Here is a 16,021-nt window from a genome sequence, read left to right on the forward strand (position 1 = left end):
GAAAAAAAGCAAATAAAGGGTGGGGGGAGGACAGTCAGGTAACAGCCAAAAGATGAAATGCATAGAGCAGGCTGGGGATTTGGGATTTAAAAAGACAGCAAGTTTTTATTACGCGCCATTAGCTAATTTTAAGGAGGTTAACGCCTCAGATCTTTATTTAAATCACTTGGAAGGCTGTGCAGAGTGGATTGGTACAAACAGGTGTCCACAGGAAGCAGGAAGAGTTTCCTGTTGTGCTCCCCATCTGTAAAGAAACTTGGAAGTAAGATTAACAGAACTTTGTGACCAACTGGATGTGGCGACTAAGCAGAGGGATTTAAAACAATTATCAGGTTTCTGACGGCCACCAAATTAATTAGAAAAGAGGAGGAAGGGGAGTTCGGGATGAGGGAGATAACAGTCAACTTTGGGGCTTAAGAAATTTATGCCATTACCATTCATGGAACTGGATATATGGTTTATAGCTCAGAGCTACCACCGGGTGCAGGAATGGAGGATACAGAATATCCTGCGTATAATCAGCACAGAGGACTCAGATAAAGACTTGGGTAAAGATGAGATCATTCAAGGTAAGTATGTTAAAATCAAAGGTCCAAAGATAGAGTCCTTGGGAGCTCCAATATTCAAGAGTCGGAGAGAAGAGAAACCATCAGAGTGAAAAGACAACTTACTAATTAGGAGAAAATATTTATAAACCATGTACCCGATAAAAGGTTAGTCTCTAAAATATATATGAGGAACTCCTATAACTCAATGGCAGAAAAACTCATAAACCAGTTAAAAGGCAAAGAATAGAGAGTTATCCAAAGACATACAAGTGACCAACAGGTGTATCCAAAAAATGCTCTAATCAGGGAAATGCACACATGTACACAGACACAAAGATGTCCCCTTACACCTGTCATGGTGGTATTATCAAAAAACAAACGCTGAAGAGGTGGAGAAACAGGAACCCTCGTGCTCTGTTGGTGAAAATGCAAAATGATGCAGCCACTATGGAGTATGGAGGTTCCTTCAAAAATTAAAAATACATGATCCAGCAACCCCACTCCCAGGTGTTTATCCAAAAGAATTAAAAGTCAGGATTTTGAAGAGCTCTTTTGAGAGCTAGTAGCTCTCTCATGTTCACTACACCACTATTCACGGTAGTCAAGATGTGGAAGCAACCTAATCCACTGACGGATGAATGGGTAAAGAAAAGGTGGTATACACAGGTGACCCTTGAACAACACAGGTTTGAACTGTGTGGGTCCATTTATTTGCAGATTTTTTTCCCAATAATATATTAGACATATTTTTTGGAGATTTGCAACAATTTGCAAAAAGGCACAGATGAACCATGGTGCCTCGCTGTATCACACTGATGTTTCCAGTACTGTATTATGAATATGACTGTACTGTATGCCACAAAAATTTTATAATGATTCATTCATTAATGTAATGCTAGGCTACCTGGAAGCTATCGTATTAATTACACAAAGCCACTGTGAAGCAACTATATTGATTATACTAGGTTACCATACAGCAATCGTATTGCTGCTTCTGTTATCAATGCATGAATTATTCCTATAAAGAAATTCGAATTTCTTTTCACATTACCTTTTCATTTTTGATGTCTAGTGTTAGTAATATGTATCACATCTACAGTATTTTGTATTATGTAAGACAATACTGATACAGGTCCCCACAAATAATTCACCTTATAAACAGAGAACATAAACTTATTTTATCGACTGTATTTTCTCTTCCTTATGATTTTCTGAATAACATTTTCTTTAGCCAACTTTAAGAATGCAGTATAGAATATAGGTAACATACAAAATAGGTGTCAACTGTTTGTTATTGGTAAGCCTTCCAGTTAACAGGACGCTTTTACTAGTTAGGTTTTGGAGAAGTCAAAAGTTACACACAAACTTTTGACTGTGTGGGAGTCAGTGTTCCGAACCCCCATGTTCTTCAAGAGTCAACTGTATACATACAAGGGAATACTATTCAGCCTTTAAAAAGGAAATTCTGTAATACACAGAAACATGGATAAACCTTGAGAGCATTAGGCTAGGTAAAACAAACTAAACTATTTCACAAAAAGCCAAATACTGGATGATGTGTCTGAAATAGTCCAATTCATAGAATCAGAGGGGAATGGTGATTGCCAATGGCTGGGGGTGGGGGCCGGAGGAAATGGGAATTTATTCAATAAGCATAAAATTTCAGTTAAGCAAGATGATAAAAATTCTAGAGATCTGCTATACAACACTGTAACTATAGTCAACAATAACGTATTATACACTTAAAAATTGGTTAAGAGGGCAGATCTCATGTTAAGGGTTCTTACCACAATACCTCAATAGTCAGGCAGAAAAACTGAGGCAACGAGAGCAGAGAAAGGTCTTACTGAGTTTAAGGAGAAAGCTTCAAAGGAGTTCATGTTGCTGTCAAGTCATATAAGGTAAAAACTGAAGAGTACACTCTACCTGGCTACAGTACAAGCTCAGATGACTGTCCTGGGTCATTTCTGGAGTGACACAAGGGAGTCAGACACTAGTGGCGTAAAGGGTAGATGGGAAATGGAAAACAGAAGTAGTTAGTTGAGTGCAGATCACCTTCAAAGGCTTTGTTGACACACAAAGAGGATTACCTTGCTGGGCTACTTTGTGGTATAATGAACTTTCCATCCATTCTCCATGAAAGATTTAGCAGGGATTAAGAGTTTGTTTACTCCTAAAATAAACCAAAAAATGCTGGAAGACAAGGCAAAAGGAACGTAAGGTGATTCATTACATTTCTGTAAGAGGAAAGAGAGGTATTCAATGGACAGTGTTATCAAATGTTCACAGTTGGCCCAACAAAAACAATTATGAGTTCGTTAGACTGTGAAGGGGATGCTCACACGACACAAAGGCTTCCTTGTCTTCTCCGGACAATAGCTCCAGTAACCTGACAGCTGACTGGATATTTAGCCCGAACTCATCACTTGTTTGGGAAATGCAACAGTAAAGAAGCCAAAAGCCTCACCCAGGAGGGAACTTCTGGTCTCTTCTAACAGGAAATGTCTGAGAAAAGCAGAAAGTCCCCCACAAGAACAGCACTGTGATTTTCAAACTGCATGGAATTGCTGTACTTATTTGAGAACAATTTAATACCATTATCCCTATTCATACTTCTGTAAGGACCAAAAATTAGTATTAAACTTTTCTTTTGTGCTTTTACCTAACCTATTTTGATAGGAAGACTGTTCGAGAGGTACCTCAAAAAGATCTTGAGAAGCAAGGGACCGGCGTTTTGAACCAATTTCAATGTAAATGTCAATTGCGAGTTAAAAACCTTTAAGAGAGTAAAACCCTTTAAGGAAACATTATCTGAAGCAGAGCTGTCCTAAGATAATGCACACAAACCAACATAGTCTATTTAATAAAAATATTTAATGCTGCCAAAAAGTATAAAAATACAGTAGGAATGGCAGTACAATACAAAGTAGTCTTCCTAATTTATTTCTTTTACATCTTTCTACATTTCATACACGTATTAAAAAACTTAACAATACATCAAATTAGAGAGTTCTGCAAAGTCTTCTGCTGGTGCTGCTCTTCGTTCCCTGGATGTAAAGTTTACTTTGTAAACAGACAAATGTGAGGCAATCTACAGGTTTATCAAGCCTCACTTTAGTCTCCGGAGTGGACTTCAGGTCTTGCTTTGCACATCAATGGTTCAAAATTTATAGCTGCAGAATATTCTCAAGTCATGAACATTTAGGTGTCTGTCAATCTTGGCCTAAAACATAAAATAAGAAGTCATCTATTCAATTCATATTTACCAAACACACAGACGTACACAGATACACACAAACATAAAAGGACTAACAATGAACTAAAAAGGCAACTAAAAAAACATTCCAACATGTCACATTCAACCACACTAAGTGCTTCACTGTGATCTTGGTAAAATCTGCTTCTGTGCTCAATTTTCAAACAGAATCGGTGGTGCGAGGCAGACTCATGTTAAAGCACCATAACTCATATGGTTTTTTTCAAGAATTACTAACTATGAGTTTCTCAGGTCATCCTGTATCACTTAAGAAATGACCTCCATGGGAGATACCGACAGACAGACAGGTTTTAAAAAAATGTACCCACAACAGTTTTGCAAGATTATATGGTATGTGCTAGACTTACCAATACTTTGGAATTCAATGCAAAAGTCTAATCCAATTTGGACCTCCACAGTATCATACTGCTAAAAATATTAGGAATGTAACGTTTGAACAGAAAATTGGCTTAAGTCTTTAAAAATCATGGACTGTTAGCAGCATGCATTTTGTGTCCTGAAGGATAATACTAATGATTATAGCAATACAGAACCAAAGTGACATGATTTAAGTTACCAATATAAAGAAAAACACAGACATAAAATAACTGACAGATTTATTGTATCTGAATGTCAAAAAAGTAAAGATTAACGAGAACTTAAGCAACAACAGATGAAATAGCTATTTTAAGGTCAGTTTTTGAATGTGTTTCATAATATTTGCAATAACTGAATTTTTGAGATGGTATTTCCTTCCCGACTTCACTCACTATGACCAAAAAAACCTAAATCTAAATACTTGTCATTATTGTGTCTCCACATATATAAATAGGAATATAAATCACGTCCACACATTTCCCCTAAACATTTAATCAAAAATCCTCAAAATATTGTCAATTGGGCTTCTTCCTGACTACTGACTCTTCCTACTGAAAAACACCAAGCCCCTGGTGTTCTGAAAAGCCCTATTATTTTATCGTCCAGCAGGGACGCAGAAATGTCAAGTCATCAAGAAAACATTCTCATTGGATGTCTAGAAGTCACAAAACCTTCTACTGGTGCTTACTGCAGGGTCCTACTGAGCCCTGTACCTTAGTGGATGGAAGTAAGGAAAGGTGCTTCTTACTGACTGCTGCAAAATATATCATGATTTCCCACACATTCAGAAAATCTGCTCATCAGAACAAAGTAGCTCAATCCAATCGTGCTAGGTGAAATGAAATAATGGTTTGGTTTACAGAATATCCTGATGTCCAGTATTTCTCTGATTCAGTGGCAGTTCAAACAGTTTTCACAAAATTTTTTTGAAGTAAAAACTTAGATTTGTTTCACTTAAAAAATAAAAAAAGTGTTACTTTGGATTTTAACAGGTAAAACTGGTTGTCTCATTTTTTCCATTTAAGTACTTGAATATCCCATAAAAAACAGAGTATGTGTCATAATGGAAGCAGCATGAGGTTTGGAGTTACTGGAATTCTACAGACAGGAGTCTGAATTTCAGCTCTCCGTGTACTAGCTGTGCAATCAGGGGCAAGTTACTTATTCTCTGACTCGGCCTTCTTATCTTAAAATAGGGTAATGTATCTAGAAGAGGTGTTAAGAAGATTACATTCAGATTATGTATTTAAGCTGTCAGAAATGCATGTTTCCAACATACACTGTTGTTTTCCCCAGCACAGTGCTAGAGATTAACTTACTCAGGATAAACTACTGTGCATCACAACAACTAAAAGAAACTGACAGCGTTTTTAAAAATTCACTCTTTTTTAGTTTGAAAATATTATTTGGGGGGGAGAGATAAGAAAATAAAATAAAATCATGGGGAGTGTTAACTGCTTTTAAAGAATGTATTTATTTGCAAGACTAAAGACAAATGGGATTTACACTTGGAAGAAGAATGTTCACTTGAATCATTTGTTCAACACGTCAAAATAAAATGGATTCAAAGAAATTAAGTGGAATAAAGAGCCATGCTTGCCGCTCTCTCTGGAGAAGCAGCCTGCACATACTGCCCACTGCCCTTATTCTGGAACGGGGCCAGCTTTACAAGCAGAATGATCTTCCCAAGTCAGCTCTACACCTGAAATAATAGAAAGTCAAACTGTACCCAGAGTAGTCCTTGTAGTCCTTGCCACCGATACTCACACTATTTTTTTTTTTTTTTACTGAAAAGAATCATAAAACCTTCTGTAAAATGAGCAAGGCACTGCCTTATAGACAAAACAAACATCTAGTTTCCCTCTCCTGAATTTACCAAACTCACAGTAACTTGTTTTTTTATGGTAGTATTTGAAATACCAACACCACCATGTCTACAAAATCTGTTAATTGGAGCAACAATAAAGAATTGAGGCTTTTCTTTAAGAAATGGTCTCCATATAAATTCCCATGCAATTCTCCTTACAGTTCCCCAAAATACACTATGTAATGAAAAACCAGACAGTACTGGACTCATAAGCAAGGTCGCCACTATATCCTATAATTTCCATAGTCCACTGTACATTATAAAACCAAAACAGAAAGAGTTCCAAAGACTGAACTTTTCATTCTCCCAGTGGACTTCACAGAGATCATCAGAGCTCTTGAAAAACTCTTGTCAGGTTGTCACCGATAAAGACAAAGCCTTTCAACCCCAGTAAAAGCTTCTCGTCTGATGCACCACTTCCACTCAGCAATGCTGTGATGGAATAAATGACAGTGAGGAAAAGAATTCTCCCCAAAGAAACTTCCAGAATTTAGTAGCCAAAGGAGATAAACTACTTCTCTGAAGAGTGTTGAGGAAAAGCACCTGTGCAGAACTGGCTGTTCTTGGAGGAATCTGAATGGCGTAAATATTGAGAAAATTCCTGCTGGTAAGGGAAAAATGAGATGTCCAAACTCATACCATCTTCCCAGAAGTCTGTTCTTTCAAACACTACCAAGAAAGTGAGTAGCTTAAAAATTCCTAAATTCAAAGCTTAAATTGTCAAATCTGGGTGAACCACGAAATGGCTATATTATGGTGAGTACGTGGAATATAGCCTAAAGTGTGCACGATCTGGACTGGGGATTCCCGGGTAGAGCAGGTGCTACGCAGCTTACACAACCTGAGTTTCTTCTCGTGAAGGTGTGTCATCACTTACACGTAACATATCCCATGGAATGGAGAGAGAGCTGGAAGTTCTAAAATAGTCATTTGCTCTTGTAGAGGCTGGTGGTGATACTGTCCTATAAATACTGGTTTGAAAATGAGTGTAAGAAGAAATGGAATCAAAATCCCAACAAATGAACTAGGGAAAAAGATGAAAGGGACAGGTCAACTCCAGAATAAATCAGCCAGGGAATGAGCAAGACCTGCATATGAAGTCAGGAGAACTTAGTACTGTCACGTGGAAGAATATTACCTTCATAATTTTATTTGTAAGATTCTGTGCCCCGAGCCTCTGAATAAGTTAAGGCCAAATTAAAGGTTTCTTAAAGTAAGAGAGACTTAATTAGCTCCTGACGTAGAAATAGGAACTAACTGTCAGAAAAAACGCATTTAGTTTCAGACCAGGATCACTGCACCAAGTCGAACCTCGGCTTCCCCTACCCTGGGCGGCAGCAGATTCCAAGAGTCACACCCTTGCTCCTTACCACCCACCCTGCTAACAAACCCACATGGACCGCTGGACAAGAAATAAACCAGTGTTTAGAGCAGGTGTGCTTCCTAGACTTCTGCCTGAACTCAGGAAGAAGCGGATGATACACATAATGGCATTAGGCTTATGTCAGACTATATTAAAACCTCTGTTAAGTTTTGTGTCTGAAGGTAAAAATTAAGGCAGACTAGATTTTAAAATCTGCACAATAACCAGGCAGGCACTTCAGAGATGTAGGTACTTGTTGAAATAGAGTACACAAAGGTTAATGACAATTTCTAATTTAATCAGGTTCTGGCCTGTGGCTATTTACATAGAATCTAGTCAGACGTATTTTTCTAAGAGGGAAATGGCTTGCAGAGTGTAAGTCTTTCTTTGAGAATAATCTAATTCTACAATAGACCACATATAGGAGACTTTTCAATGACAGAAGCATAAAACAGTGTAGAAATGTCCAGCCTCAGGCTCCTTATGGCTTAAGAATAACAACACCTACCTCAAAAGCTTGTTGTACGGTTTAAACAGGATAATCTATGAAAGTGCTCATTAACACAGGGCCTGGCGCATAGTAAATGATCAATAAATGGTTAACAACCACTGGGAATTGACACTGAAAGCAAAGGACTTGATATAAGAAGTAGAGGACTGCTCCATATCATAAACTACTTTTCAAACCAATACATGTTTTTTTGATTCATACCATCAATTCTAGTTTATTTAAAATAAGGGGACAAGCAGAAGTATACATAAAATTAAGAGTTACAGTTCCTTCTTACAACGTACCTGTAAAGCAGAGCTATTTAGGAAATAAAAAAACCACTTTATTTCCTTTCTCTTGTTCATTTCTTGGTAGAAATATTAATACAGTCAGTATTCATTTGAAGATAGAATAGGAAAAGGACAAAGCACATATATAAAATAAGCCTAAACATGAGGAATGATCTTTATATTATTCTAAAGTTCTCTATACATTTTTTACACATTACCTTTTTTTTAGCCATGTAAGAATTCAAGAAAAGGTATTATTTTTATTTTATATATGGATAAGCTGAACAATGGAGCATTGTATTCATACATGTTGTATATATGCAAGCATAGACAAAAACTGCTAACAGACCAGCATAAAATACTTAGCTAACCTCAGAGACAAGTGTACAACTAGCTGGTATAGCCAGAGAAGATGGCATTAAATCAAAGATTGCTGTCGGTTTATCAGGAAACGGATATGAACACGAATACACTATTTATTAATATAAATACCCTTTCTTAAAAATAATAAAGCCTCCGGCTTTTTAAAAAAATCTGTTCTTCCTTAACTTATTCAAAAAATAATTCTGCCTCATTAAAATCAAACTACACAACTGACTTTTAAAATCTATTATATTCAGAAAACATGAGGAAGACCTAAGCATACACAAATTTTGTAAAATGTAGAATCTATCGTGGATTGCTCACTTTGTCCTCTGGCTGTTACCTGAGAAGGCAGGAGCCCTTGTCTGTGGCCTTCCTCATTTAATAAAGGGTCAGGATGATGACACCACACCACATTGCCATATATTTTTAATAATTAGTATATGGAACCCACCAAAAATATTATTAGTGGTAAAAACTTAACATTATCCTTCAGGATCTGTTTGAAAGGTTGAAAGAGGTGTAACACTTGCAGAAGTTTATCAACAAATGTTTACTTCATTGAATATGACTGTTCGAATATATTACAACAAACACCACTTGAAGGACAGAAAGCAGACAAAAAGCAAAGCTAAAATCCTAAATCCAGTGAAGCACATTTACCTTGCAAAGGGACAATGTGCATCACTAACCAGCATTTGTTTCCTGTAAGAAGTCTTTACCTTTTTGTTTAAGACAAGGCTATCCTCAATTGGAAATTTAGTATGATTTACCCATATTTGACTTGCAGACTAATATACTGTACTTTAGCAAATATAAACCAAGGCAAATTAGAAAGGTTTGAAACCAATAATGACGGGTCCTGGTACCTGAACACAGGTTTAATGCAGACAGACACGGGGGGTGGGGGGGAAAGTCCCTCTTACCTCCTCTCCATTTAAAGGTTACAGGACAGAGTAATACTGAATTAGGACACAGGCACAAGTTATGCAAATCTGATTTAATATGTAGAACCACCTTCATCCTGCTTTCAGGCTTTCAGCATAATTTAACACATTCAAGACTGCTACTCAAATCAATTCAAAATATCTATCTATACAAATGGTTTTCCAACTGTTTTTAAAATTGTAACTGTCCCCTTAAAATGATTACACCTCACACAGAGATCATACGTAGTATATAAAATAGATAAAGCAGAGACGGGCTGGTTGAAAGGAAAGGCTGGTAGCTTGGAGTCCTTCCAACCACCTCTCAGAGACCTCTCAGAAATCCAATGAGCATAGCTTGAAAACCACTGAAATAATGTGATTTTATTATAACAGCAATTAAATTTATAACAACTATTTAAAGTTTAAGTTAAATAAGTCAAACACTGAATGGAATGTTGGGATCTGAAGAAGGCTAGCACTCAAATGAGCAGTTAAGTTCTTCAAACAATATGTTTTAAATTAAAATACCCATTAAGAAGTTAAAGGGACAAGGTCAGGTTTGTACATCATCATACTATTTATTGAAGTAGAAAGAACTTGAAAAATTTTACTTCAAAACTTCAGTCTAGTAAACTGAAATCACGGATAATAAAATGCTGCTCCTTATTTTTATTTCCTAAGTCAAGATTTGCCCCAATTATAAATTAGGGTAATTACATAGAAATTTTCATGAAAATTAAACAGTATTCATCATGGGCTTTACAGAAACCAATTTCTTTACAAAGTTTTGACCAAATGTTACCTGACTATGCCATTAGGAGAATTTTCCTTCAAAGATATTTTTAGGGAAAATGTTTGTTTGTTTGTTTCTCTTTTTAAAATTGGGGAAACTGTAAAACATCAAAGAAATGCAAATATATAGTAAAAATTGCTTATTCAGAGTTAGTTCTAACTGCTCGTATCAAACTTCTCTTTAGGAAAATGTATTCAGTACAATTGAATCAACACACAATTTATTTTTTCATGGTAACAGATTTTTCAAATTGAGTTTTTAAAAAGTACATTTAACTACAAAAGTAAGATTAAATACTTATAAAATATATTTACCCTGAAATGGTTAAGAATATAAAATGTCGATGCCCATGTCAACAGTACATTATACATTACACGCATTATTTCAAGGTCATCTTCTTTCCAGTAATAATGTAGATAAGACCACAATATTTATTGCTTGTATCAAGTGCAGGTTAAAATCCAGAGAGCCTCCAAAAACAAATCCTTGTGGTAAAGGATTTCTCGGTCTGGTCAGGTGAAATAGTACGCTTAACGTGTATGAATACAGTTGCAAAATGTACCAGTTTTCAACAAGCATTCAAGTCTTTATTTCAGATAGCCGTTTACAGTTTGGGGACAATGCCCTGAGATGTTGGGCTGGGGACTGAATAGATCACTTGTCTGGTTGGTGTCTATTCTTACCGCACTGTTTCTGGGGTGCGAGGAGCTTGCTAACAGACAGACCCTTGTGACTAACGCAACACTGTCAGCTACTAGCGCAGCAGCTCGCTGGGCAGAACAGCTCGTTTATAGGACATTCTGCTGAAACAACAGTGTCCAGCCAACAAAAGCACCCACCAAAATGAATGACACAAACCCCATCTTAGTGAGAATAGGTTGCCAATATAACCACCTTTTCCTTTTTCGTTCAGTCTCATTTAGCCTCTGTTTCATCTGCTGCACCTTCTGGGCTGTGTTAGCTTTTCTGTCTTCTCGAATTCGTTTCCGTAGAACGCTAGGAAAAAATTAAAACAAATAAAAGTGCATGGCAGGACTTATTATTCTAATACAGAGGAACGAAGCCCAAACACCCGCCTCCTCCCCAAGCCCCACATTTTTAAATGCATTTAAATACTGGAATAAAAAAAAGAGGGGAGATTTTCAATATTCTAAGTGGTCCAGAGATGTACTCTGATCATTCAGCAACAACTTCTGGTACAACATTCTATTAATAAATACATTCAGCAGGACTTGAAAACAAGCATGGTGGTTTCTTTGTTGAGATGGGAGCTAGTGGTTGTCAGCTTGCTTCCTTGCTAACCGGCTGGAAGAGGTGAGGATCAGGAGTCCCTGATAGCCGAGCCCCTTTTGTGTTTACACATGATTTGTCACAAAGGCCACTGGTAAAAGCTACCTACTTAATACTTCTGTCAAGATTCTACTGTGGAACGCCTATTGCTCTGTTTGTCCACACTTATTTCTGGCTTCCATTTTCCTATTCAATACAGAACATTTGTTCTAATGGAAGCTCACCGACTCCCAAGACACAGGGTCCTAGGGCACGGTAAAGAAGAATGACCAATGACAACATGTACATTACTATTTCCTCCCTTAAAAAAAATTTCACAAAACCCCACCTACTCTTCTCACTTATTGCCTACAGTATCGCAAAAACCTAACTTCTGCCTCTGATTTCAACATTATCACCACAGCAATTTTTCTAAAATACAGCTCTCTGGTTTTGTAGCTTGATTAAAATCTTGAATGCCTTTTCAGTATACCACATTAAGAGCCAACTTTCCTTCCAGCCAGAATGTTTCACCTGAATCTAGTAATGAGAAGCAATCAGAGGAATCCAGATTGTGGAGTGTTCTAAAAGGCAACTGGTATAGCAGCTGCAAAAATGTCAAGGTCAAAGTAAGGAAAAATAAGAAAGTTGTGAACAATTTCAGATTAATGGAGACTAAAGTATCACATCAACCAAATACAATGCATTATCCTTGACTAGATCTTGGATTATTTCTTTAAGTAGCTAAAGAGATTGGGATCATGAAAATATTCTAAAATTAGATTATGGTGATGGGTTCATAACTCTGTAAATATAGTAAATCCACGGACGCGTATGCTTTAAATGAGTGAACTTTATAGTACATAAATTATATCTCAAGTAAAGTCACTTTTTTAGAAAGTTTTTAAAATTTATTTACTTGACAGACTAAGATCACAAGTAGGCAGAGAGGCAGGCAGAGAGAGAGAGAGGAGGAAGCAGGCTCCCTGCTGAGCAGAGAGCCCAACGTGGGGCTTGATTCCAAGACCTTGAGATCATGACCTGAGCTGAAGGCAGACTTTAACCCACTGAGCCACCTAGGTGCCTCTAAAGTCATTTTTTAAAAAAGCTGTAAGGTAGATTTCTTATACAACCAAAGAAATTTGAATACAGACTATATCTGAGGTTACTTTATCAATGTTCAAGTTCTTTTACTGGAACCTTCAGACACTGCTGGTGGAAATGTACAATGATGCAGCCGCTATGTAAAACTGGCAGGTCCTCAAAATGTGAAATGTAGGGTTCCCTTAACTCCCAGCAACTGCGCTCACAGGTACATACTCAAAAGAACTGAAAACACAAGTTCACACAAAAACCATCCAGAGTTCTCCTGCTGTGCACAATTTCGTTCTTGCCCAAATGATTTTTTGCTTTTCTCCAAATCTGATCCCCTCAACTAGAAATCTCTCTGGTCCTCTCACTTCAATTCTGTTCTTCAATTTCTCACTCTACTCAACCCATGGAGCCCCTCTATTCTTATCTTACAGCATTTAATTTACAGTAAATAATTTATGTTGCTAATCTGGGTTCTTATTTTACCCTCTAAATATATCTGCAACTCAGGGACTGTGATTTCCAACATCTTCTTCACTTTACCTATCATATACCAGGTGTCTTTGGCTGTCTGAACTCTCTTGAATATTTGCTAAAAAATTATTACTCAGAATTCATTCTTTGAAATTAAAACTCACTACTAGCAAATACATGTGTACCCATCAGTGAAAAAATTTTAAACTGTATTCAAGTGCAGGCAAAGCATATATAAAATATGTAAAAGAATACAGAGCTCCCATCCAAGGGGCCAGCCTTACATGGGTCCTTATATTTGCTTCTGTCAGGAGCCTGAGGCCACCAAACCACCATGTTCCAATTTACATGAAATCTTTAACAGATTATTTCATTTAAAATTTTCATTGCAATATAGAAGATAATTACAATTTTTATTCAGTGTTGATATTTTACCATGTAAACCCAGTGAGTTCACTGAGTGTTATATGATTTTACATAATTAGTGCTTTACATGTTATACAGCAGTTGATTTTTTGAGGATTTTTATGTTTAGAGAAATGGGTTATGGTTTTTTTTGGACTGAGAACACAGTTTTTCCCATTTGAAATCATTAATGGAATAGAGGCTCCTGCTTTCCAAAATTGGACTGTACGTATGTTTTCAGGATGGAAAGAAAACAAGTACCAAAAGCTACCATCACTAAGTTTAAGAAAGCCAATTCCAAAGAAGTAAAAACTGGTCTCAATTTGTGATACAATAAAATCTTTATTTACCTAGTTGGATCCAAGGAAATTACCTCTATGTAATAACCTGCCCAGGTTTTCTACAGTCATAGAATTCTAAACCCACAAATTGGCAGGGGAGGACTTCTGGGGACTCCTGCCTATGGAAGACCACGTGGAATTCCTCACAGCAGGCTGTAGCTGACCCATGTTTCAACAGACATGCTTCACACTCTGCAAGTACACAGAAGGATCCAAATAACCTGACTTCTCATTTATCCAAACTGTTCTCCACTCAGTGATCTGGGTTTATGGATTGCACTATAATTGAGAACACTGGCTTTTATTTATTTTTTTTTTTAAAGATTTTATTTATTTATTTGACAGAGAGAGATTACAAGTAGGCAGAGAGGCAGGCAGAGAGAGAGAGGAGGAAGCAGGCTCCCTGCTGAGCAGAGAGCCCGATGCGGGACTCGATCCCAGGACCCTGAGATCATGACCTGAGCCGAAGGCAGCGGCTTAACCCACTGAGCCACCCAGGCGCCCGAGAACACTGGCTTTTAAACTTTGATGGTAAACCTTAACAGCTAGAAATATCTTACCATCACAACAAAGTAACCGCACACACAGACACATTTATACATATACACAATATATATGTCAATACGTAGAATTCATATATTATGTCTACATATAGAAAACGTTAAAATAGTTGCTATTGGTGATACTTTGATCTGTTTTATTCTCTAACTTAAACGCTAATTTCAATTTTATTGTATTCTGTTATTTTAAAAATGCTTTTTTCGTAACTTACTAAACTGATTTCATGACCATGGGAATGTGACCTTCAATATGAAAAAACTGACTTGAAGGATATTTAATAATGAAAGAAAATATTGTGTCCTACTCCCTTGAAACTGAAATTCTTTCAGTAAGATTTCAATTTATTAGCTTCCCTAATGCAAAGCTATACATCAGTATTAAAATTTATTAGGACTGAACAATACAGTATTTCACAGCAATCTTTACTTTATGCTCTTTCTACGACCTACTCCCTCAATTAGTTCTCTCTGCTTACAATCCCTAGTTTCCTACAGGGACTCTGTTTCTGCTTTCAAGCAGGATCGTCTCTTCTCTCCTGGGGGCAGACAGCAAACAATACATACACATACCATACCACCTATGCAAACACTATTTAACACCCCAGTGGTTTTCTTGATCTCCTCAAAACTGTGAAATTGGACAATCCGTGGTTTACCTTGTTGGGTCTGTGTCCTTAAAGATTAAAACTCAATACCTCTGAAATACTAAGAACACCAATTCAATCATCAAGCCTACTTTCCATTTAATTCTGCCCATTACCAAAACAAAACAACAACATTAGGCACCTGAGAATCTTATTGCTGAAAAAGATATGGTAATTTAAAACATGATTTCTTGATTTCAAAGCATTATACTTAAGGTGAAAGAAGGAATAAGCAATTAATGGTTTAACTTGTAGTCTAAAACCACTAGAGCCATAATTAAGGAGTAACACTGCTAAGTCATAATAAACTCTTCAGTGTAATACAGAATAACATATACACTATGTATTTATTGTAATGTTACCTTTCGTAAGATTTCAAATAATATTTTTAAAAAGATTTTATTTATTTATTTGTCAGAGAGACAAAGTGAGAGAGAGGGTCGGGGGAGAGCACACAAGCAGGGAGAGCAGCAGGCAGAGGGAGACGCAGGCTCCCTGTCGGACAGGGAGCCTGATGCGGGGATGTTCATCATGTTCTCAGCCTAATGGACTGAGCCACCGAGGCAATTTTTATATTGAGGAAACATAGAAGTGAAGCTACTATAATATAGAGGAGACCTCAACGATTCTCATGGTGCCACAATATCCCAGTGTAACCAACAGAACTAAAACACAAAATGTACCACTTAAATAAAAAGCATTTTGACAGACAGAAAGAAAATATCAAGAAAGTATCAAGAGGGGCCATGAACATCTCATTCACTCACACCTCAGGATACCAGCTTCCTGCCGGGTGGGAGATAACCAGAGCCTTAGAAATGTAAAGGTTTCAATTTATTTTATTTTTATTTTTTTTAAAGGTTTTATTTATTTATTTGACAGGCAGAGATCCCAACTAGGCAGAGAGGCAGACACAGAGAGAGAGAGGTGGAAGCAGGCTCTCCAGGGAGCAGAGAGCC

At 37.0% G+C, this 16,021-nt stretch overlaps 1 protein-coding gene across 4 annotated transcripts in view; it reads right to left on the reverse strand.

The window, feature by feature from the left end:
* Positions 1-3,403: 3,403 nt before the first annotated feature.
* PTPN2 (protein tyrosine phosphatase non-receptor type 2) overlaps positions 3,404-16,021 on the reverse strand; it is an 81,675-nt gene continuing 69,057 nt past the window's right edge. For 3 of the 4 annotated variants that reach the window (XM_044243658.1, XM_044243655.1, XM_044243656.1), the window contains one exon: positions 9,541-11,273. In XM_044243658.1, coding sequence (XP_044099593.1) covers positions 11,066-11,273 — 208 coding nt within the window. In that variant the 3' untranslated portion in view covers positions 9,541-11,065. Of the gene's footprint in view, positions 3,772-9,540; positions 11,274-16,021 lie in introns of those variants that run through there. The other variant, XM_044243657.1, reaches the window with a different exon arrangement.

Source organism: Neovison vison, chromosome 3 (genome assembly GCF_020171115.1).
Source record: "Neovison vison isolate M4711 chromosome 3, ASM_NN_V1, whole genome shotgun sequence".
NCBI lineage: Eukaryota > Metazoa > Chordata > Mammalia > Carnivora > Mustelidae > Neogale > Neogale vison.